Raw genomic sequence first — 23,992 nt, 5'->3', positions numbered from 1 at the left:
GGCCTGTAAGCTGACAATTATTTTTAGTATAATAAAAGCAAAATACTGTTGATGCTGGAAATCTGAAGTAAGAAGAGAAAATGCCGGAAAAACTCAGATCTGGCAGCATCTGTGGAGAGAGAAACAGAGTTAATGTTTCAAGTCAGATATGATTCTTCAGAACAGAAGTCACATCCGACTTGAAATGTGAACTCTGTTTCTCTTTCCACAGTTGCTGCCAGACCTGCTGCGTATTTCCAGCACTTTCCCTTTTTATAATTATTTTTAGTACTTTGTTTTTGTGATTGATGCCAAACTATTTAATAGTGTACTCATTGTTTATCGTTAGAAGATGTTAGTTATTTTTTACATCTGATCATATCCTGTTCATTTATGGTATTTGGCCCATCACTGTATTGTAAGCTGGGACTTGTGACAGATAAAAGGGTATGACCCAGTTGTTCCAATGTATTATCCACTGAGTTGCTGAACAATATGGATAGGTCAAGCCATTGACACTATCCCTGATTATTGCTAAAGTTAGTTGAAGTCAGCCATGGAGGGCTTTCAAAATGTTACGGTTATCTTCAATGTCTCTAGCCTAGGAAGGTGAATCTTCCTTATGAATGTCTAGTGAATCCAACTGAAAGCAAATAGTTGAAGACAGGATCAAGTTCCACTGTGATGTCCTCTTTCCTCTATATTTGAACAGCCTGCCAGCACTTCAGCCGCGTATTTCCTCACGCAACTGTTATGTAAGGAATCATGGGCTGAGGATTAGAGAAGTAGGAAATCTCAGTCTTAACGTTGCAACTTGCTCACAATTGAGGCATCAGAGAGCCATCAGTGACCTTGCAATGAACTAGTGTTGCAAGAAGCCAAGAGGAGAAAATCTGTAAGAAAAATATAACAACGTAAGACATGAGTCTGTCATTTGACCCTTCAAGACTGCTCCACCATTCAATAAGATCAAGACTGATCTTCTACCTCAGCTCAAATTTCTAGCCCTATTCCCACACCCCTTAATTCCCTTAGTATCCAAAAATCTTAGTATCCAAAAGTCCACCTCTTACTTGAATATATTTAAGGACTGGGCATCCACAGCGCTCTAGGGTAGGGAATTCCAAAAATTCACAACCCTTTGAGTGAAGAAATTTCTCATCACAATCCAAAATGGTCAACACCTTATTTTGAGACTGTGACCCTGTGTTCCAGATTCCCTTGCTAGGGGAAATATTTTCTCAGCATATACCCTTCAAGCCTCCTAAGAATTTTATGTTTCAATTAGATCACCCCTCATTCTTCTATCTCGAGGGAACATAAGGCCTCATCTACTCAATTTCTCCTCATAAGACAATCCCTATTCCCAGAAATCGGTCAAGTGAACCTTTGTTGCATTCCCTCTCAGGCAAGTATGTCATTCCTTAGGTAAGGAGACCAAAATTGTACACAGTATATCAGGTGTAATTGCACCAACGTCCTATACATTTGCAGTAAGACTTCTTTACACTTATACTCCAATCCCTTTTGTAAAGGCTAAAGAAAGAAATTGGCTAAGATCGGGACCTGATCTTTCAGAAATTGCCAAAAGCAGTGCCCTGTGGAAAAAAAATGTTTTATTGTTTATCCTGCCTTTTTTTCACGTGACATATTTTTTAATTTCATACACACTGTTTTAAAACTGAGAGAGCAGTCGTTTCATGGGAGCTCAGAGTGCAGATTCAACACTCGTGTCTTCGGGTGATGTGAACTATTTTTAAACCGGCCTTTTGTAGCCAATGTTGAATGATCAACAGGAAGTACGGTGACAGTGAGCAGAAATAGGTTTCAGCAGGTTTTATGCTGATCAGAACTGATTCATAGTCAACCCCTCTTGCTTCCCCACCCAATCTCTTCCCTACTGAAGGTGCTGACTCCTGGGATTTGGAGCACAGTTGCAGAGTGACCAACCACACTAAGACAGAGCCTCTATGGTGAGTGTTTGGTGGGCTGTTCGACCATGGAAAGGCATCACAGCCAAGCTTAATTGCCTCCTCAGAATAACGTCCCAGTACACGTGCTTTACAGGAAGGGTCAGTGGATTGTTATCATGGGCGGAAATCCAGATTGATTTTGTCCTTGGGTGCTGAATGTTAACGCATCTCTGCTGCTCCTTCCCCAGTTGAGGTCAATCACTACTGGAATCCCCAATCTACTGCTGGTCAATATCCCCTCTAAATTATTTTCGTTGAGCGCTGCCTGTTCATTTGAATGCACCCGTATCTTAAAGGGTCCAAATTGTGAACAACCTGCACTGCACCTTCCAGGTTGCTGTGTGACGTGGACATACACAGCTTGCAGGGAACATTGCTCTTAAACCCTCCACCCCCACCGTAATCTGGCTGTTATCCACCCTACAGATCGAACTTACTGTTCATCATTGGCTCTCTGCCAATATATGCTGCCTCTTCACCACCCACCCACCACCACTCACCACCCTCCTCTCCATCACAACCCCCACCCAACCACCCCCTCCCCCCTCCAGTTTTGGAGAAAGTTTGCTTTGAATGATTATGACTAATATTTATGGGATTTTTTTATATTGACTTTAGACCTCAGTGTTCTTTGGTTTATAAGCAAATAAATGTATAATTTATAACACCCAAACAGACGGTTTGAATAAAGTTTTTGTTGTTTATCTCTGTTTGGTGAACAATTTGGATATTTTTTTTAAATAAAGTTTTATTAGAATTTTTTGAAGCATCCTGTCTAATATTAAACTTCTTATGAATATACAGTTTGGTGTGAGGATGGAGAGTATTCACATTTACATCAGACAACTGAGAAATGTCACAATGCACTTCACGTAGAATTAGTTACTTTTTGAAGTGCAGTCATTGTTCATAGGCAAATGTGGCAGCCAATCTGCACACAGCAAGGATCCCATGAACAACAATGAGGTGAATAATGAATCTGTTTTTGGTGGTATAGGATGTAGGAGGAATGCTCTCCCAGGACATCCCCACTCGTCGATTAGTGCTTTAGAATCTTTAATGTATGCCTGCAAGACCAGTTTGACCCAACCTCACCCTAAAGCCAGTACCTCCGATAATGCAGCACTCCCTCAGTATTGTACCAAAATGACAGAATCTATAATTGACAGAATCTATGGGTGTTGGGAGAGTAGCACATGGAGGAAAATAAGAAAAGGGAAGGTTTGCACTTATATAGTGCCTTTCATGACTATCCACAACAAAATCCCAAATACACCAATGTGACCATGACCAAATAACTAGTTTTAGTGATGTTGGTTGAGATGACCATTGACCAGGATACCAGGGGAGAACTCCTCTAATCTTCGAAATAGTGCCATTTAGGCTTTGGGTTCAATATTTAATCTCAAAGATGGCAGCTGTGACACGAGCATTCTACTTCAATGGGAGTGTCAGCATAGATTGTGTGTTCTGGTCTTTGGTGTGGGACTTGAAGAATAAAGAATTTGAAAGAAACACTGTTTCCTCTGATGGGGTGGGACTGTCTAGAAGAAGGGGACGTAAACTTAAATCAGAGCAGGCCATTCAGCGGTGATGTCAGGAAACACAGAAATGACACATGATGATGGAAATCAGGAACTCACTTCCCCCAAAAAGTTACTGAGGCTGCGAGTCAATTGAAAATTTTAAAACTGAGATAGATTTTTGATGGGTAAGGGTATTAAGGATCACAAGGGTGGGTGGCTGGTGATAAAATATAGATCAGCTATCTGCTGACCAGGTTCAGTCAGCTGAGTAGCCTGTTCCTGTTCAAAAGCAAAATACTGACACTGGGAATCTGAAATGAAAACAGAAAATGCTGGAAACACTCAGCAGGTCAGGTCGCAGCTGTGAAGAGAGAAACAGTTTCAGGTCGAAGACCTTTCATCAGAAGCTACTCCAATTCATTTGAATTCTCTGCCTCAGCTCACTTGTTACTAAAGCTCTCATTCAGACCTTTGTGACTTCTAGACTTGACTTTGTAAAAGCAAAATACTGCAGATGCTGCAAATCTGAAATAAAAACAGAAAATGTTGGAAAAACTCAGCAGGTCTGGCACCGTCTGTGGAGAAAGAAACAAGAGTTAACATTTCAAATCTGCATGATACTTCTTCAGAGTTGAAGAAAAGAGCTCCAGTGCTCTTTTGATTGGCCTCCCATCCATGAACTCATCATCCAAAATCCTGCTGCCTGAATCCTAGCCCACAGCAAATTCTATTTACCCAACACCTCAGTGTTCTCTAATTAAAATTTTTGACTCCCGGGTCTGGTAACGCCTCAGTTTTAAATTTCTCATCCTTGTTTCAATATCCCGGCATGGTCTCTCCCCTCCCTATCTCTGTAATCTTCTCCAGCTCCAGAACCCTCAGAGAGCTCTGAGCTCCTCTAATCCAGACCTCTTGAGCACCCACGGGGATTTTATTTCACTGAACTAGTAATCCTGAGGCCCAGTCTAACACTCTGGGGACAAGGCAGCTGGCAGAATTTCAATTCAGTTAATAAATCTGGACTATCAAGAAAAGTTACGTTCAGTAATAGTGACCGTGAAATTATCATCGATTGTCTGAAAAACACATCTGGCTCATTAATGTCCTTTAGGGCAGGAAATCTGCCAGCATAACCTGGTCTGGCCTACTTGTGACTCCAGATCCAAAGTAATGTGGCTGACTCTTAACTGCCCCCTGAAATGGCCTAGCAAGCCACTCAGTTCAAGGTCAACTAGGAACGGGCAAAAAATGCTGGTCTTGCCAGCCACACTCACATCCCATGAAAGAATTTTAAAAAACCATTGGTGGCCGTGCCTTCAACTGCCTGGGCCCCAAGCTCTGGAATTCCCTCCCAAAACCTTCACACTCTCTCTCCTTTAAGGTACTCCTTAAAACCCACCTCTTTGACTAAGCTTTTGGTATCTGTCCTAATATATCCTTAAGTGGCTCGGAGTCAAATTCTGGCTGAGTTACAAGTCTGTGAAGCTCCTTGGGATGGTTTACCATAGAAAAGCTATGGTGCAGAAAGACGCCATTCAGCCCATCATGTCTGCTTTAGCAAAAACAAGAGGTAAAAAGAAACTAGCCGTTTATTTTTAATCCCACTTTCCAGCCCCTGGTCCACGGCTTTGTAGGTTATATCGCTTCAGGTGCATATCTAGGTACCTTTTAAATGAGTTGAGTGTTTAAGTCTCAAACACCAATTTAGGCAGTGAATTCCAGAGGCCCACTACCCTTTGGGTGAAAAAGTTTTTTCTCATGTTCCCTCTAATCCTTATACCAATCACCTTAACCCTATGCCCTGGTAATTCATTTAATATTAATATAATTTTATTGAACGACCCCTTAGTTTTAAACAGTGACCCCTAGTTCTACATTTGGCAGCTAATCAATTTTATTGTAAATAGAATGCAGATGTGCTATTGGGGAGAAGCATTTCTTTTAGGTGTTAATGAGAATATAACTAGCAGAGGATGGACTCACTCAGGCCAACATCCCCAGCTTTGAAGCATTGACCACGCTCGATCAGCTCCACTTGCCTGACACAAGATTCCCGAAACAAGCGGTCTACTTGGAGACTATAGTTCATGCATTGGTCTCTTCAGTCACCTGAGAACGCATTTTTAGTGGGGAAACAAGTCATCCTCGATCCCGAGGGACAGCCCAAGAAGGAGATTAATATAATTAATAGTTTATCAGGCGCTGTATAAATACAAGTTGTTGATTCCCTAAAGAGGGAGCACGTGGTATCTGCCAGCACTATTGAGGCCTTCCGTGCTCGGTGGGCATCACGGGGACTGGGGTGTTTTATTGACCCCTTTAATCACATTTTGGTTTAAAGTTTGTAAGTTTCCTTTAAACTTTGTCCTTAGTTTTTTCAGCTGACCTGACTTAGGGGCTGTGCTTGATTTATTCTAATTTTGTTAATTTAGTTTAATTGTTTTAACTCAAAAAGAGTTACAAGTTGTTGATGGTAATTAAGTGAAGATGCAGGGAGGGGGGTTTGTGGAGGGCGGGAGACTTAGGAGTTTAAGAGAAATAAAAGTGCCAGCGGGGCAAGTTGTTGTTGTTGTTGTTAAGGTACCTGGAGCCTCTTCACCTGTGGCCCATTCCGATTGGCTGATGCTCCTGTCAATCAGGGCCGCTCCCGCCCCGGATGTGAGGCTGGGCCTCGAGCTTCGGGCTTCGGGAGCGGCTGGTGGGAGAGAGCCGGAGCCTCGAGTCTGGAGCCGGCATGCGGAGCCCCCAGCGGCTGCCCGAGCCCTTGGGCGGTTGGGCTGAGCCGAGCCGCCCGCGGGGCTGCGGCCTCTTCCCCTTCCTGAGGAAGGCGGCCGGGGTGGCGGCCCATGTGAGCGCGGTGGCACTGAGCGCCTACATGGGGACACTGAGCCGGCTGGGGACCAGTGAGTACCCCGGGGAGGGAGAGAGAGAGGGCAACTGGGGCAAAGGGGGTATCGGGGGTGGGGTAACTGGGGGTGGAGAGGGGGTATCTGGGGGAGAGGGGGTAACTGGAGGCCATCTGGGGGAGAGGGGGTAACTGGGGGTGGGAGAGGGGGTAACTGGGGGGGTGGGAGAGGGGGTACCTGGGGGGTGGGAGAGGGGGTACCTGGGGGGTGGGAGAGGGGGTAACGGGGGGAGAGGGGGTAACGGGGGGAGAGGGGGTAACTGGGGGGTGGGAGAGGGAGTAATGAGGTAACCAGGGGCTGATGGGGCAGCTTTGGTGGTGAGGGGCTGATGGGGGCAACTTTGGTGGTGAGGGGCTGATGGGGGCAACTTTGGTGGTGAGGGGCTGATGGGGGCAACTTTGGTGGTGAGGGGCTGATGGGGGCAACTTTGGTGGTGAGGGGCTGATGGGGGCAACTTTGGTGGTGAGGGGCTGATGGGGGCAACTTTGGTGGTGAGGGGCTGATGGGGGCAACTTTGGTGGTGAGGGGCTGATGGGGGCAACTTTGGTGGTGAGGGGCTGATGGGGGCAACTTTGGTGGTGAGGGGCTGATGGGGGCAACTTTGGTGGTGAGGGGCTGATGGGGGCAACTTTGGTGGTGAGGGGCTGATGGGGGCAACTTTGGTGGTGAGGGGCTGATGGGGGCAACTTTGGTGGTGAGGGGCTGATGGGGGCAACTTTGGTGGTGAGGGGCTGATGGGGGCAACTTTGGTGGTGAGGGGCTGATGGGGGCAACTTTGGTGGTGAGGGGCTGATGGGGGCAACTTTGGTGGTGAGGGGCTGATGGGGGCAACTTTGGTGGTGAGGGGCTGATGGGGGCAACTTTGGTGGTGAGGGGCTGATGGGGGCAACTTTGGTGGTGAGGGGCTGATGGGGGCAACTTTGGTGGTGAGGGGCTGATGGGGGCAACTTTGGTGGTGAGGGGCTGATGGGGGCAACTTTGGTGGTGAGGGGCTGATGGGGGCAACTTTGGTGGTGAGGGGCTGATGGGGGCAACTAGGGAGCAGTGGGGCATCTGGGGAGGAGAGGGGGTAATGGGCATCTGGGGGAAAGGGAGTGACGGAGTAATAGAATAACGGGTGGAGAGGGATTAATGGAGTAATAGAGTAACGGTGGAGAGGGATTAATGGGGTAAACTTGGGGAAGGAGATAACTGGCAGGAAGAAGCGATTGGTGGGGGGAGGGGGTAATGGGGAAAGGGGTAATGGGGAGAGAGGGACTTAACTGGGGGACAGAGGGGGCAATGGAGGAGACGACTGGGGGTAATTGGGGAGGAGTTGGGGTAACTGGGGGCGCGGGTGCTAACTGGTGAGGAGATGGGGTAACCAGGCAGTAACTGGGGAGAAAGAGAGGAACGGTGGTGGGGGGGGGGGGGGGGGGGGGGGGCGGAGGGGTGAAAGAAGTGGGGGCCGGGGGAGAGAAAGGATTGGTGGGGGTAGGTGTCGATGGGGGAAGAGGGGGTAATGGAGAGAGGGATAAGTGGGGGCAGAGAGAGGCTGTTGCGGTTAATGGGGAGGGGGAGAACTGGGGGGAGTGAAGGGGTAATGGGGTATGAGGGGGATAGTTGGAGAGGGCGTGAGGAGGAGAGGGGGTCATTTGGGGGAGAGGGCGTGAGGGGGTCATTGGAGGTAACAGGGAAGAAATGGGGGATAACTGGGGAGGAGTTGGGGTAACTGGGGAGGAAAGGGGTGGCTAACTGGTGAGGAGATGGGGTAACCAGGCAGTAACTGGGGAAGTTGGGGGGGCAACTGGCGAAAAGGGTAATGGGAATTACTGGGGAGGTGAGTGGTAACTGGGAGTTTAACTTGAGGAGATGGGGTAACTGGGCAGTAACTGTTGAGGACAGGTAATGGGGGTAACTGGAGGAGAGGAGATAACTTGGGGGGGGGGGTAGCGAGGGGGGTAATGGTTGGGTAGAGAGGGAAACTGTCATGGGGGAATAGTGGTGGGGGGAGAGAGGGGGGAAACCGTCGTGGGGGGAGAGAGTGGGAAACAGTCGGGGGGAGAGGGGGTTACAAGGCGGTGGGGTGGGGGGGGTGGTGGGGGGGTGGGCAACAGGGGATAACACCACCATCTTCTCAAGCCATTAAAATGGGGCCTTGCCAGTTCCACCCACTAATGAATTAAAACAAAAAAGAGCCCCAGTATTTCCACCCATTAATTCATTAATGGGTGGAACTACTGGGTTCCAGGACGTTTAAAGGAGATAAAGAGGCCATTCTTGCTGTCAGCCTGGGCTGGTTCAATCCCCAATTGTTTCCTTTTCCAATGCTGGTCAGAATGCCTAGAGCAGAATCGACTGCTAATCAAAGCCCAGAGCAGTGCGTGGTGCCCAAACTGTGCTTTAAATGGCACCATCAAAAAGTATTTTATTCTGGATTGGCCTCAGTGCTATACTCATAATGTTCACCATCTGAATATTTTCTCTTTTCAGGTCGCTTCTCCTGGCACCCAGCCTGCATGGTTATCGCGGTAAGTGTTCTGTTTCAAATTGTTAAAACAGTTTGAAGTATAAATAACTTAAAAGAGAACATTCTACATATTGGTTAATGTACTGTGGTTTCCTTTTGCATGCAGCCTTCACAAGTGTTTCCTGACTTTTTTTTCCAGCAAAGGTGCCTCAGAATCTTGCGATCACTTTGTGAAGCTTTAACCCTGTCCCCGTTCATTTCTTCCCCATCCTGAGCTGGTAGCTTCATAGATATTGGGGTTTGGATTTCAGTCCTGATTTATCTTGCGATGAGGTAATGGCAGCACGACCAGTCTAAGCACTCAATTCAAACTGAGCAAGCCAGGGAATAAGTACAGATTGATTTTATTTATGGTTTGAAAGCCAGAAGTGCAGTGTTTGAGGCCTGCAGGATGTGAAGCTCAAGAGACATTGAATGACTTTTAAAATGAGACAATGGACTGCTGAATTCTGTACATTCAATAAGCAAAACACAGCGTTATTGAAGCAAAGTGTCTCCCAATAGGGAAAGAAGCTAGCAATCTGGTGAAGGAAAATAGTGCTATAGTAATACTTGATTTTTCAAAAATCATCCGTTTGCACACTCTTCATGCCAACTGTTACAGTATTAGTTCCAATGACCACTTTCACAATGGCACAATGTTTGTATAAATTGCTTGCACTTAGCTGAACTCTGGAGGTGCTGAAAAGTGTCACCGTTAGGAGGATTTAACCTCGTTATTACAATTCTAGATGGGTAGTTTCCATTATAAATATAGGCGTAAGAATTTATATTTTAGTATTATAAGGCAAGCTAAAAGCAAAATACTGTGGACGCTGGAAAACTTAATTAAAAAAATGCTGGAAAAACTCAGGTCAGGCAGCATTTGTGGAGAGAGAGAAACAGTTTATGTTTCGAGTCCATATGACTTCTTCAGAGCTAAAGAGAAGTAGAAATGTGATGGATTTTATAACTGTATAAGAGGAGTGGAACAAAATAGAAGGTCAATAGATAGATAAATAAATAGGACGGAGCTCAGGAGAAATTGGACAAAGATGTCACAGACACAGGACAAAAGGAGTGTTAATGGTAGTGTTAAAGACTAAAGAAGGTGCTGATAGTGGCATAAAGGTAAGATAGCAGATTGTTAACAGCAGAACAAGGGTCAGTGCTCTGAAAGCAAAGCATAAAAACAAGTGACAGATGGCCCACAACAAAAACAGAAAATGCTGGAAAATCTCAGCAGGCCTAGCAGCATCTATGGAGAGAGAAACGGAGTTAATGTTTCGAGTCCGTATGATCCTTCTTCAGAACTCTGTTGGGGGTGGGGGGGCGGTGTTGGGGAAAAAGGATTATAAAAAACATAAAATAAAAATTAAAAAGTTTTTGGATTAAAAAGGGGTAAAGATGGAGGAAAGAGTTCATTGTCTAAAGTTGTTGAACTAAAGTCCGGAAGTCTGTAAAGTGCCTAATCGGAAGATGAGGTGCTGTTCCTCCAGCTTGCATTGGACTTCACAGGAACATCGCAGCAGGCCAAGGGCAGACATGTGGGCATGAGAGCAGAGTGGTGTGTTGAAATGTCAAGCAACAGGAAGGTCTGGGTCATACTTGCGGACTGAGCGAATATGTTCCACAAAGCGGTCGCCCAGTCTGCGTTTGGTCTCCCCACTGTAGAGGAGACCGCTTTGGGAGCAGCAAATGCAGTAGACTAAATTGAGGGAGGTGCAAGTGAAGCATTGCTTCACCTGAAAGGAGTGTCTGGAGCCTTTGACGGTAGCAGGTGAAGGGGCAGGTGTCGCACCTTCTGCGATGCTGTGGGAAGGGATGAAGAGTTGGGGTCGATGGTGGAGTGGACCAGGGTGCCCCCAAGGGAGCAGTTTCTACGGAATGCTGAACATGAAATTGCGCCTCCAGCTTTACAAAGAAAAGTACAGCACAGGCTAGCCTGCGCTGATCATATCACCTGTCAAACTAAAACATTTTGCACTTCCGAGGTCAGTATCCCTCTATTCCCATCCTATTCATGTATTTGTCAAGCTGCCTCTTAAACACCACTATCGTACCTACTTCCACCACCTCCTCTGGCAGTGAATCCCAGACCCTCACTACCCTCTGTGTAAAAAAACTTGCCCCGCACATCTCCTCTAAAGTTTTCTCCTCTCACCTTAAATCTATGTCCCCTAGTAATTGACTCTTCCACCCTGGGAAAAAGCTTCTGACTACTCTGTCCACGCCACTCATAATTTCGTAAACTTCTATCAAGTCGTTCCTCAATCTCCGTCGCTCTAGTGAGAACAATCCAAGTTTCTCCAACCTTTCCTCATAGCTAATAACCTCCAGACCAGGCAGCATCCTGGTAAACCTCCTCTGCACCCTCTCCAATGCCTCCATATCCTTCTAGTAATGTGACCAGAATTGCATGCAATATTCCAAGTGTGGCCTAACCAAGGTTCTATACAGCTGCAGCATGACTTCCCAGCTTTTATACTTAATACCCCTGCCATATGCCTTCCTGACTACCTTATCCACCTGCATTGCCACTTTCAGTGACCTGTGGACCTGTACACCCAGATCCCTCTGCCCGTCGATGCACTTAAGGGTTCTGCCATTTACTGTATAATTCCTGCCTGTATTAGATCTTCCAACATGCATTACCTCGCATTTGTCCGGATTAAACTCCATCTGCCATTTCTCCGCCCAAGTCTCCAACCGATCTATATCCCGTTGTATCCTTTAACAATCCTCTTCGCTATCTGCAACTCCTCCAACCTTAGTGTCATCTGCAAACTTACTAATTAGCCCAGTTACATTTTCCTCCAAATCATTTACATATACCACAAACAGCAAAGGTCCCAGCACTGATACCTGTGGAACTCCACTAGTCACAGCTCTCCATTCAGAAAAGCACCCTCCCACTGCTACCCTCTCGTCTATGACCAAGCCAATTCTGTATCCATCTTGCCAGCTCACCTCTGATCCCGTGCGACTTTACCTTCTGTACCAGTCTGCCATGAGGGACCTTGTCAAAGGCCTTACTGAAATCCATGTAGATAACATCCACTGCCCTTCCATCATCGATCATCTTTGTCACTTCCTCGAAAAATTCAAGTTAGTGAGACACGACCTCTCCTTCACAGAACCATGCTGCCTCTCACTAATACACCCATTGGCTTCCAAATGGTAGTAAATTCTGTCACGAAGAATCTTCTCCAATAATTTCCTTACCACTGACCTAAGGTTCACTGGCCTGTAATTTCCTGGATTATCCCTGCTACCCTTCTTAAACAATGGAACAACAATGGCTATTCTCCAGTACTATGGGACCTCACCAGTAGCCAGTGAGGATACAAAGATTTCTGTCAAGACCCCAGCAATCTCCTCCCTTGCCTCCCTCAGTAAGCTGGGGTAGATCCCATCTGGTCCTGGGGACTTATCCACCTTAATATTCAAGATGCCTGCACCTCCTTTTTTGATCTCAACATGATCCAGGCTATCTACACACTCTTCCCTAGACAAATCGACCGCTAATTCCTTCTCTTTTGGTGAATACTGATGAAAAGTACTCATTTATTGTCTCTCCCATTTCTTCTGGCTCCACACACAGATTCCTACCTCTGTCCCTGAGTGGGCCTATCCTTTCCCTGGCTACCCTCTTGCTTTCTACCTTTCCTCCTTTAAGATGTTCCTTAAAACCTACCCCTTTGATCAAGCTTTCCTAATGTGTGACTCAATGTCAAAGTGTGTTTCAAAAGCTTCTGTGAAGTGTATTGGGACTATGTAACCACATTAAAGACATAATATAAATGCAAGTTATTGTTCTGCATGTGCAACACTGCAAGAGATGGACTAATTTAAAATGAAGCTTGGCATTGAGGAACAGTGTGATGACACTGGCAATTATGATACCAACAGTCCAACAAACAGCTCTTCTTCGATTCGGATCATGGGAGAAAGTCAGGAATGAGTGAATTTACCCTCCGGAGTTTGGGAGGGGGTGGATGGATGACTTTGGTTCAGTTTCCCCATCCTTTATTGCAAGGAGGTTGGAGCGCCAGAACAAGGAAATCTTGCTACAATTGTAAGGGACGTTGTTGAGACCACACCTGGAGTGTTGTTTGCAGTTTTGGTCCCCATGTCTAAGGAAGGATATACTTGTATTGGAGGCAGTACGGCAAAGGTTGGTTTCTGGATGAGAGACTGAGTAAATTGGGCCTGTACTATGTGGCGTTTAAGGGAATGAGAGGTGATACCATTGAAGCATACAAGATTCTGAAGGAGCTTAATAGGGTAGAGGTTGTTCCTCCTGATTGAAGAATCTCAAACATGGGGAGAGTTTTAAGATAAGGAGACAATCATTTAGCACTAGAATAAGAAATTTCTTCACTCGAATCTTTGGAATTGTCTACCCCATATTTTTGTGGATAATCCATTATTGAGTACATTTAAGCCTGCGATAGGCAGATTTTTGGTGTCTCGGAATCAAGGGATATGGGGAGCAGGCAGAAAAGTGGAGTTGAGATAGGAGATCAGCCTTGATCACATTGAATGGTGGAGCAGGCTGAAGGAGCCATATGCTCCTATTTCTTATGTTCTTATCTCTGCTCAGGGAAATTAATTGCCTGGAGTGCTTTAAAACATTTCCTTGGCGTGCATGTAAACTGCTTTTAACTATGTGAATGCTGAGGTTCCTATACCAATTCCACAAGAACAGCTGTGCCCAACCTTTTTAAATCTCAAATCTAACTTGGATTCAGTGACGCTGTTTTTTCCCCCAAAAGAAAGCCACCTCAGTTATTTCTCACATATGTCCCTCTGAGTGGCAACTAATTGTGTGGAAGATGTTCATTGTAAGACAGCAGTGTTGGTATGAATCTGACACACTCTTAAAAGCAGCTGTAATGGGCTATTTTTGTCTTGGTTTCTTGGGAGAGTGACTTCTGTATACCATGTTTTGCATTTGCCATTGAATGCTCATCTCTAGGTATGTGTGAACTTCACTATAGTATGGGCACCTCAAGTGCATACAAACAGCTCCCTGCTTTCGCCTTAACTGGACTGCGCAGACTTAATCATACATCAGTTTGATAGACCTGCATTTTCATGGATTTATGACACCCTGAAAGTTGGGTCTTTCACACCTTGGAGAAGCATATGTCTGTTGTCAGCTGCGCTTCCCTGGCTCCCCTTCAGGGCATTGGTGGTACCTGTGTAGGTACAGAACACTTTTCCAAAGAGGTTCCCTCCATCCAAAGAGAAACATGCTCCTGTTGCCATTTATCTGGGATTCTGGGGAGTTGTGAAATCATGAATGCAGTTTGCTGAAGATCACAAATGCGCTAACCCTAGTTTATGAAGCTTCTGAAGTGGCGCGGCAACACCAGTCCTACCAGTGCACTCTTGTGTTGACATCAAACATAAATTCAGAACACAAGCATCATTGCAGAAACTACTACTGCTAGGGCACCTTGGGAGTTAAGTAGTTACCTTGTGGCTTCCGCCAGAGCATAAAAGAGCTGAGAACAAGCAGAGAAAGAAACGTTAATTGTTATAAAACAAAAACAGAATTACCTGGAAAAACTCAGCAGGTCTGGCAGCATCGGCGGAGAAGAAAAGAGTTGAAGTTTCGAGTCCTCATGACCCTTCGACAGAACTTGAGTTCGAGTCCAAGAAAGAGTTGAAATATAAGCTGGTTTAAGGTGTGTGGGGGGGGGCGGAGAGAGAGAGAGAGAAGTGGAGGGGGGGTGTGGTTGTAGGGACAAACAAGCAGTGATAGAAGCAGATCATCAAAAGATGTCAACAACAATGATCTGCTTCTATCACTGCTTGTTTGTCCCTACAACCACACCTCCCCCCCCTCCACTTCTCTCTCTCTCTCTCTCTCTCTCTCCGCCCCACCCACACACCTTAAACCAGCTTATATTTCAACTCTTTCTTGGACTCGAACTCAAGTTCTGTTGAAGGGTCATGAAGACTCGAAACGTCAACTCTTTTCTTCTCCGCCAATGCTGCCAGACCTGCTGAGTTTTTCCAGGTAATTCTGTTTTTGTTTTGGATTTCCAGCATCCGCAGTTTTTTTGTTTTTATCTCTGTGGTTAATTGTTATAGTTTAACAATTTATTTCATAAGATTGGATAATGAAATACTCAATCTGTGTTGGTGTTTCAGTTTACTAAAGGCTACAGTAGCAAGCAGTGCGCAAGTTTGCTGTGGTGAAAACAAAGCTGTTAAAATTCTCTTCCTCACTGAGTAGCTGTTACTGGCAAGTAGAAAACATCTGCTGTGTAATTTGTGTACTTTCTGCACATGGAAGTAATCAGTATGTATATAGCTGCCTTGCTGGGTCGTTGCTGTCTGTTATGTGGACTGTGAAAGAAGACCAGTTTTGATTGTCACTCAGTGCCGATCTGATCCAATTTGACAGCTACACCATGGGCAGAAATTTTTGTTCGGCGGGCAGGCCCGCGCCCCACCCGCTCGTGTGTGAAATGCGCGTTGACGTCGGCTGAGCGTGCCAGCATCAAACCACAGTCGCGCAATAGTTCGGTCGGTGGGCGCACGCCGGAGCTGGCAGCACACCCGCTGACAATGAAAAGGCCACTGGTGGGATGAGGTTTCCAAAAGCAAATAAAATAAAAGTTTTAATTTTTCATTAAAAACATATCCCTGCTCATGTGACAGTCACATGAGGGGACATGTTTTATTACATTTTTGTTTTCTTTATTTTTTTATATCTCCTCATCCTCCTGAGGCAGCTCCATGCCTCAGGGAGATTATGCAGCACTCGCTCGCGCGCGTGAGTTAGTGAAGTTCATGTTTGGACCGCTCGCCCTCCTTCCCCCGCCCCCACACAGGCTTTCACGCCCGCCAGCCTGAAATCAGGGTGCAGTGCCAATCGTGGGCAGTGGTCGGCTTACCAACTGACCCCGCCGAGCCTGCTCGCCAAGGGAAAAATTCTGCTCCATGTGCCTCTGATCCTAGGGTAGTGAAGGGAAAGCAATCAGGTTTTCCCACTGCTGGTCGCTGTAAGTGATTCCTGCTCAAATTCCTGCAATTTGTGGATACCTGTTAAGCACAGGATTAGTCTTTGCCAGTGATGGCCCACAGTTGATATTCATTTATGTAGAGTGGCACATGATGAATGACCACTTGTCCAAAGCACCAGAGGGTTGGAAGTGCTAATGGGCCCAGCTGCTCCATGTCGGTGTTTATGCTCTGTCCCAGTTTTTCCCATAACCTTTAGAAACCATTTTCAGTTCAGTGTGATCCATATGGGGAGAAGGGAGCTGGTTCAGAATTGCTTTAGTGATATGTATTTTTTTTTTAGGGAAACTTTCTTTAAAGATTTGCATTTATTTATTGCCTCATCTCACCTGAAAGCTTTTAATATGTAATGAAGCATTTGAAACATTTCCGAGGTATAGTACTGAGACGTGTGATGGCTGTTGTACTGTGATTAGCTGCATCTAGGTTGAACAAACTGTACTGCTCGTTTATTTTCGTGGTGTTGGTTAAGGGGGGAATGTTGGACCAAATGCTGGCCTGCTCTTCAGTTAATGCCATTGGATCTTTAATGCCTAAGGATAGTGCCTATGTTAACACAAGAGCTTGAGTTTATATGGTACTTTTAACATAGTGAAGCATCCTGAAGCACTTCTCAGAACTGTTATCAATCTGAATTTGGCACCAAGGTATGTGAGGTTTTAGGACAGGTGACCAGAAACTAGGCCAAATGTAGGTTTAAAGGTGACTTTGAGGAGGGTTAGAGGGGTTTGGGAAGTGAATTCCAGAATTTGGGGCCCAGGCAGCTGAAGACACAGCTGCCAGTAGTGCACTGATGAAAATCAGAGATGCTCAAGGCATAAGAATTACAACAATGGTGTGTCAGTCTGAATCTATAGCCACCTGACTCCAGGGTAGGGTTGAAGTTGAATTGCATTGATGAATGTGTCTGTTTTGTTTTCCAGGTTTGTTTCTGTATGACAGAAGCCATTCTGACCTTCTCACTGGACAGTTCACCCTTCTTCTTTTGTTCAATTAAAGCCAAGGTACGAATTCACTGGATGATGCAGGTCTTCGCCACCATCTTTGGCTCCATTGGTCTTGTATTCATCGTCTCCAGCAAGAACATCTCTGAGTCCCCGCACTTCACCTCGTGGCACAGCATCCTTGGGGTAGGGACTGTGATCGCAGTATGTGGCCAGCTGCTGTGTGGTCTCTGCCTCCTGTTTCCAAAGTTAATTAACACCTACTCAGTGGCCAGGCTGCGCCTTTATCACGCCACATGCGGTCTGCTGGCTTACCTGATGGCCACCGCTACTGTGGAGCTGGGCCTGTGCTCGGATTGGTTCAAAGCCCAGGTTAACGGAGTTCTGTGGTACTTTTTCTTAATTGTTCCGCTAATTCCAGCTCTCGTCATCATGAATCAAATCAACAATGGTTACCTCTCCAAGAAGAAAATAGAGATTTAGTGTGTCAATGTTGACCATCAATAATTGCCATGGGCTGTTTGTGCAACATCTCTCTAATATGTCAAGTAAGGATGAGCCCGAAATCTGATATCGAGCTGGCAGAGTACTCAGCGATTGATTAGTCTGGGCAAATAGCTTTCTCCTTTGAACAAAAGCTTTAAAAAACCTTTCGTACTTCTTGTTCTTTTTTCACCATTAATTTCAAAACTGGTCAGTAACAGGGGCTCGAAGCAGCACAGAATGTGGCAAATTGCCCTGTTCCTGCTCGCTGCAGGCTCCAATAATTGCAAGTAAAATTTCTAATGGGCACGATTGATTTTAAATAATGTGGATAAGATGGATGTAAATGTGCGCCCTTGTGTGAAATGCTGCTGTGAATTAAGAGGGTAACTATATGCTTGATGTTTCTGGACAGTGTTATGGAGCAATTCATTGACACTTTTGGTGCAATGTCACAAGATGTGAATTGTGAATTCCTGCCTATCCCTCATGCTCCCTGGCAGGGCAGAGGCAGGGGGAATCCATGGTCAACTGATCCCTCAGTTTGTCACAATGCACCGGCTGTCTAAGTGGAGAAAATATTATTTTAAATTCGATATTATTTAAAATCGTAAATTGGAGCAACATATCTTCTGCAGATTTATTTTTATATATTTGTATAACTGTTAACAGTGCAATTGAAAATACTTTGACTATAATCAGATTGGTTTTATTACTCTGAGGGTGGGGGCTAGGTAAGCAAAGGTGTATCTAAAATCATTTTTTAAGTTATTGCAAGCTAAATGGCACTGGGATTTTGTTTTGGTTTCTCTGCATCCTTAGGTAATGAATAAGACCTTTGATCTGTCACTGTGTGACAGCCCAGGGTTTTTATACTCTCTTATCATGCTGCTCTTCTGCAGTGTGAACTGTTTTCAAATTTCAACTTCCAGGATTTTTTTTTTTAAAAGTAAGACCCATTGTTATAATAAGCAAAATAATAAAAACTTAAAATTAAGCACCAGAATCAGGTAGATTCTCAGAAAGCATCATCAGCCATGATCTAACTGAATGTTCGGCTCCTGTTCCTTTGGGTGCTGCTGTCTGTCAGCTGAAGTACAGTATTACAAGTATGTTCCAGCTCCAGCCCATGAATTCTGGAATATATAAATATATATATCTCTTTCTGCTGGAGTTAGGTTTGTTCCTGGTGCAAACTGATGTCATTATGGGAACCCTAAATGCGGAGCATGGTGACAGTCTCGACCCAATTTATGATATGCGACAAGCTCAGCATAGTGCAGGCGTTGATCCTGATTTCATTCCCATGTGCTTAGCTAGCCTGGAAAGTGGAAATGCTGCAATTGTTTGGGAAGGAGTACTTTTTGGGGGTTGGGTTGAAAAGTCAAAGACCTGAGCCTCCATAGTACTAAGCTTATTTGTATGGTGAAGACCCTTGATTTGGGTCGCTTAAGTGTGCTTGCCACTCTGTGCGCAGGTAGAATCATATTCCCATTTTTCCCCCATTTTACCTTGTTAATGACCAAAATATTCATGAAAGTTAAACTCTGTGGTGAACGTCCCAGATCACCAGGAATTTTCTGCCAGTCACTATACAAATGATTTTATTTTGTACTTTGCTACTTTAATGTTTTTGTATTTAGCTTCAAATGTTAAACTGGTCCCAAAGATTGCAATGTTGCTGTATGTAAAGCAAAATTGACATCTAAACTCTAACCTGGCTTCAAATGGGTTGCACTGGAGTTGAATTTTGGTCTTCTATTGTAGGTAGCTCAGTAATTTCACGTTGAGCAGGGTTGGAGGTAGAGCCTGAATTAACCAGCGTGACAGGATCATGTCCATTTTATTTTCCTGTAGTTTGAAGATCTTTTAACCTGAGAGGCAGCTTCATTCTGTTGCAGTATCAGTTTCCTGGCACTAGAGGTTGTTGTTTCACAGTATTTTAAATAGAACTGAAATATTACTTCCAGGAGGCTTTACAGAACTATCACTGTCTCTCATTTTGCCCCTACATTGTGTTAATTTAAAATTCACTGCAGTATAGTCTCTTTCTGATCTTTTCACTTTCTGAATAACAGGGATGCTACAAAAATCACAGCTGCTTAAAAATAACGTGCAGAGAATGGACACTGAAATAGATCAGATATTTGGTCGCCCGTGGGACTGATCTTTCACTCTCGGCAGCTAACCCGTTGTCAGAATGTTTGTTTGCTCTGTCCCCCGTCATCCTTACCCTATGATCTAAAGGTCACATGACTGGTCCAGCTAGTGCTTGCACTGGGACCTTATAATCCTGGTTAAATTTAACCTTGCAACACAACCCAAAAATTTGCAATAGTTTGGTTGGCATTTGAAATAGGCAGATGTTTGGGTTAGGGCTCATCCTGAGCTGTAACCTCTGCCAGTATTTAAATAAATAGCCCGCTGTAGTTTCTCGTGACGATAGAAAGCTTGTTTTCAACTTTTATTTCCCTTAAATTGGAACAGTACTTAAGCACAGTGAATAATGCGGGTGATGTGCATGCATAATGGACATTAAAGTCTATAACTGCACACATCCCCTTATTTTAAAGCCAGCTGGCCCAATTACAAGCATCTGTGTTAGAAGAGGTTGTAGGCAGACTAGGCTCATAAAGACCAATTTTTATAATGTGCTGTTTGAATGCCTGGGTCTTTAGTGAAGCAATTGAAATGTGTTCATTTTGATTGCTGTGTGACCTCTGACAATGTAGCACTTCTTCAATAGGCCACCAGCTTGTCAGGCTAGATTATGCAATGTGCACTTTCTGTTCAGTTCGTAAAATGGCAAGAATTACAAATGAGAAAGGTCATTTAGCCCATTTTAATCCATTCATCCTAATGGCCCCAAATGTTCCCCCCCTCTCACCCCTGTTGTAGCATACAGTTGCACTGTAAATGGTTCCAGCATTTTCACCTGCACCTCTATTTGCAAGTTGATATGAGCAGAAGTATGATTTGAATATTAACGCAAAGTTCAAACTCCCCTCCCACTGGGCTTACTGCTAACTCAAAATCTAGTGAGTCACTCAGCTTGTATGACTTATTCTATTTCAAGATGCCTGTAAGATAACAATTTGTAATTTTTTTTCTAAATTTCCAGCCTGTCATTTTCCCAGCCACCTGCTTATTCCTCTAAACACTCTTCAGTGAATAGTTGAGCCGTACAAACCAGGGAGGCAACTGGGTTCAATCCCTGCTCTGTGCTAAGTAGCCTGATTCCCAGCTCCAGTGATCATTTGAAGCAGCCACAGTCAGGCCAGGATTCCCATACCTTGTCCCTGCAGAGAGAGCACGTGTGTGTTTGTTAGGTGAAAACAGAATCAAGGTCCACTGTGATGTCATTTATGATCAAGTAGCCCACCTGACCTGAACCCTCGATGTGGGAGTTTTGAGAAATATGAGCTATGCACTTGCAGCTATTTTGCTTCAGCACCCTGGAGGCAATAGGACAGACTGCTACCCAGGTCCCTTCTTAATGTGTGATGCCAAGCCAATTAGGAGTGAAATCAGGAGGCATTTTTCCACAAAGGATGGTGGAAATCCACGACACTTTTCCCCAAAAAGCTTGGGTGCTAGGGGGACATGTCAGAGGGGGTGTGGGTGGTACATCCAGTGCAAGTATTCAAGACTCAGGTCGATTGAATTTTGTTAGGGCAGAGGTATGATGAAAATGATTCCTAATTTTTTAAATCGAATGCCAATTTACAGTCAATAATTGTTTTTATGTATTAAAAATAAAACAGGTTCACAGTTTGTGATGACTTGTAAACTGGACAGTTGTCAAGGAATCACCTCTGAACTGCCAGCATTAGTTGCCCTTGAGGAAGTAGCTAAGTGAATTCAGCACTGTTAAGGGTGTAACTGTAAATGTGAAAGGATTGAGAACACTTTATATTGTGCTACTGGCTGATTTGTATTCTCCACACTTGGGTTAATTACCTATAAATTATTTCAATGCTACATTTTCTTTGTATACCAAGAGGAGGAGTGGGCCATTCAGCCCCTTAGGTCTGTTTTGGCATTCAATTGAATGCTTTGAAGTGTGCTTTGTAATTGGGATAGGGAACAGGTGGTCACCCAGCTCCCCTCAGTCACAAGTGTGAATGGAAACCATGCCTCAGGGTGAGCTTTACTCTTGAATTATATACTGTGCTGATTCTATCAGCAAAAGCCATTTTGCCGAATTCTGTTTAGCCCTGTCAGACTCCCATTGAGTGTTTTAAATTTAATCCTTTCAGCTGCTTTCCTTCTAACCCTTGTGCCATTGATCGATAACACTTATTATCTCTTGTGTTTGTCGTGACCAGGGAATAGATGGTGCAATCTTCGCAATGTCATGATCACCATGCAGTCTGCAGCCTTGGAAAATACAGAATGCAATTTCCCCTTTTCTATTAGTTTTATCTCTGTTTTGTTAGAGAATAGAAACCTGGGAACCTTGTTTAAACTGTGATATGTATAATACTTTTCTCTTAAAGAATGATTTTATCTCTGATTCTTATATCATACTAAGATCTGTAGCAGCAGCTCTTTTTTTGGCTCTCTCCCTGCTGTTAGCACACTACCAGCCTAAGCAATCTTGATTTTCCAGGTCTTAATGCAATTTTAAATCAGTTTTTGATTCAAACTTTTGAAATAGTCGGAAGGTTTTTATTTTCAGGAAAATTAGTGAGCTAGGAAAGGAAGGCAGAAGATCGGGGCAAGGGAATGGCAAAATATTTGAGCTAGACCTACTGTAACACTTTGGTTAGCCATCTGTTATATCTAACACATTTAAATATCTCACTCTGCAGTAAAGAATGATTTTGTTGTGAAATAATATGAACACAAGTAGTGGTCCACTGTACGAACCATATCCACCATATACAAAAGCAAAACACTGCAGATGTTGGAAATATTGAAATAAAAGTAGCAAATTCTGGAACTACTCAGCAGGTCAGGCAGCATCTGTGGAGAGAAACAGAGTTGACTTTTCAGGTTGAGGATTCTGTCCTGATGAAGGTACATCATCGACCTGAGACATTAACTCTTTCTCTTCACAGATGCTGCTTGACGTGCCGAGTATTTCCAGCATTTTCTGTTTTTATTCTGGCATCCATATGTCTGCAGTGTGTGAGACAAATATGATGGGAAATGGCATCCACTGACCTGTTAATTTTTTGTCTGCTGCAGGGCTGTTCACTTTGAATGCAATAAATCCTTTGTATTGAGAATCAAAACATCAGCTGACCATTGATCATGTGACCAGGCTTAGACTGTTGTTCTCTCTGTTGCCACGATCATAGCATGGGCAATGTGATAGGAGTGTTATCTGGAACTAGAACCAGCCACAGTGTGTTTATAGATTCCAAATGTTTTATTTTTAATGCGCAACTCCTGGCAGAAAGTTTGTAGCCCATTCAATTGCTGAATTAAATTTTAAATTATCAAGTCTCAAGGCTGAAAGAATTTCTCCCCCCCCCACTTCACCCCCTACCAGCCCTACCCATATACTGATAGGCAAGATAAAGCAGGATGGGAGGAGGCTCATGTGGAGTAGAGACTTGCTTGTCGAATAGCCTGTTGCCATCCTATAAATTCTCATTAGATTATAAGAAATAAGGTTCAATAAGTTCTTGGCTGATCTGGTTATAACCTTAGGTCCACTTCCTTGCCTGTCCCCAGAACTCGCGACTCCCTTGTTGATCAGAAATCTGCCTAATTTAGCCGTGAATATATTCAGTGACCCAGCCTCTGCTGTTCTCTGTGGAAGAGAATTCCAAAGACTAACCTTCTGAGAGAAAGAGAAATTCCTCCTCATCTCTGTCTTAAATGCGAGAGCCTTTATTTTTTCAACTGTATCCCCAGTTCTAGATTTCCCCTGCAAGGGGAAACATCTTCTGAGCATCTTCCCTATTAAACCCCCTCAATCTTTTACGTTTCAATAAAAGCACCTCTCATTCTTCTAAACTCCAATGAGCATAGATCCAATATTTTCAACCTTTCCTCATAAGATTTTCCAGGAATCAACCTAGTGAATCTCCTCCGAACTGCTTCCAATGTAAGTATATCCTTAAGTAAGGAGACCAAACTGTATACAGTATTCCAGGTGCAGTCTCACCAATGGCCTGCACAGTTGTAGCAAACTTCACTACTTGTTTGCTCCATCCACCTTGCAATAAATCCATTTGCCTTTCTAATTATTTGCTGTACCTTCGTGCTAACTTCTTGTGATTCATGTACAAGGACACCCAGATCCCTCTATACCGCAGCATTCTGCAGTCTCTCCCCATTTAAAAAATAATCTGATTTTCTATTCTTCGTGACAAAGTGGGCATCCTCACGTTTTCCCACATTATACTCCATCTGCCAAATTTTTGGCTGCTCTCTTAACTATATCCCTATATCCCTTTGCAGATTCTTTGTATCCTCTCACAACGTGCTTTCCTACCCATCTTCGTATCATCAGCAAATTTGGCTACAATATAGTCAGTCCTTTAAATGGTTATATATATTGTTCTATGTAATTCTACATAAGGATGACAGAATGCCAGAGATGTTGGTCCTGAGTCAGTTGATGTCATTAGAAGGAGCTGCATCTATGCTATTGAGAGAAGGAATTGAGAAATATTGTCAGAGCTGTCGGACTCCT

General features: G+C 44.3%; 1 protein-coding gene across 1 annotated transcript; it reads left to right on the top strand.

Moving 5' to 3' along the window:
* The first annotated feature begins 6,146 nt into the window (after positions 1–6,146).
* LOC121282332 (cytochrome b561 domain-containing protein 1) lies at positions 6,147–23,639 on the top strand. The gene is made up of 3 exons (XM_041196025.1): positions 6,147–6,381; positions 8,857–8,894; positions 16,837–23,639. The coding sequence occupies exons 1-3, from the start codon at positions 6,213–6,215 to the stop codon at positions 17,338–17,340; spliced, it is 711 nt and encodes a 236-aa protein (XP_041051959.1). The 5' UTR covers positions 6,147–6,212; the 3' UTR covers positions 17,341–23,639.
* Positions 23,640–23,992: the final 353 nt, after the last annotated feature.

The sequence above is a fragment of the Carcharodon carcharias genome, chromosome 9 (genome assembly GCF_017639515.1).
Source record: "Carcharodon carcharias isolate sCarCar2 chromosome 9, sCarCar2.pri, whole genome shotgun sequence".
Lineage (NCBI taxonomy): Eukaryota > Metazoa > Chordata > Chondrichthyes > Lamniformes > Lamnidae > Carcharodon > Carcharodon carcharias.
The sequence above is the reverse complement of the archived record's forward strand: the minus strand, read 5'-3'. Positions and strand labels throughout refer to the sequence as shown.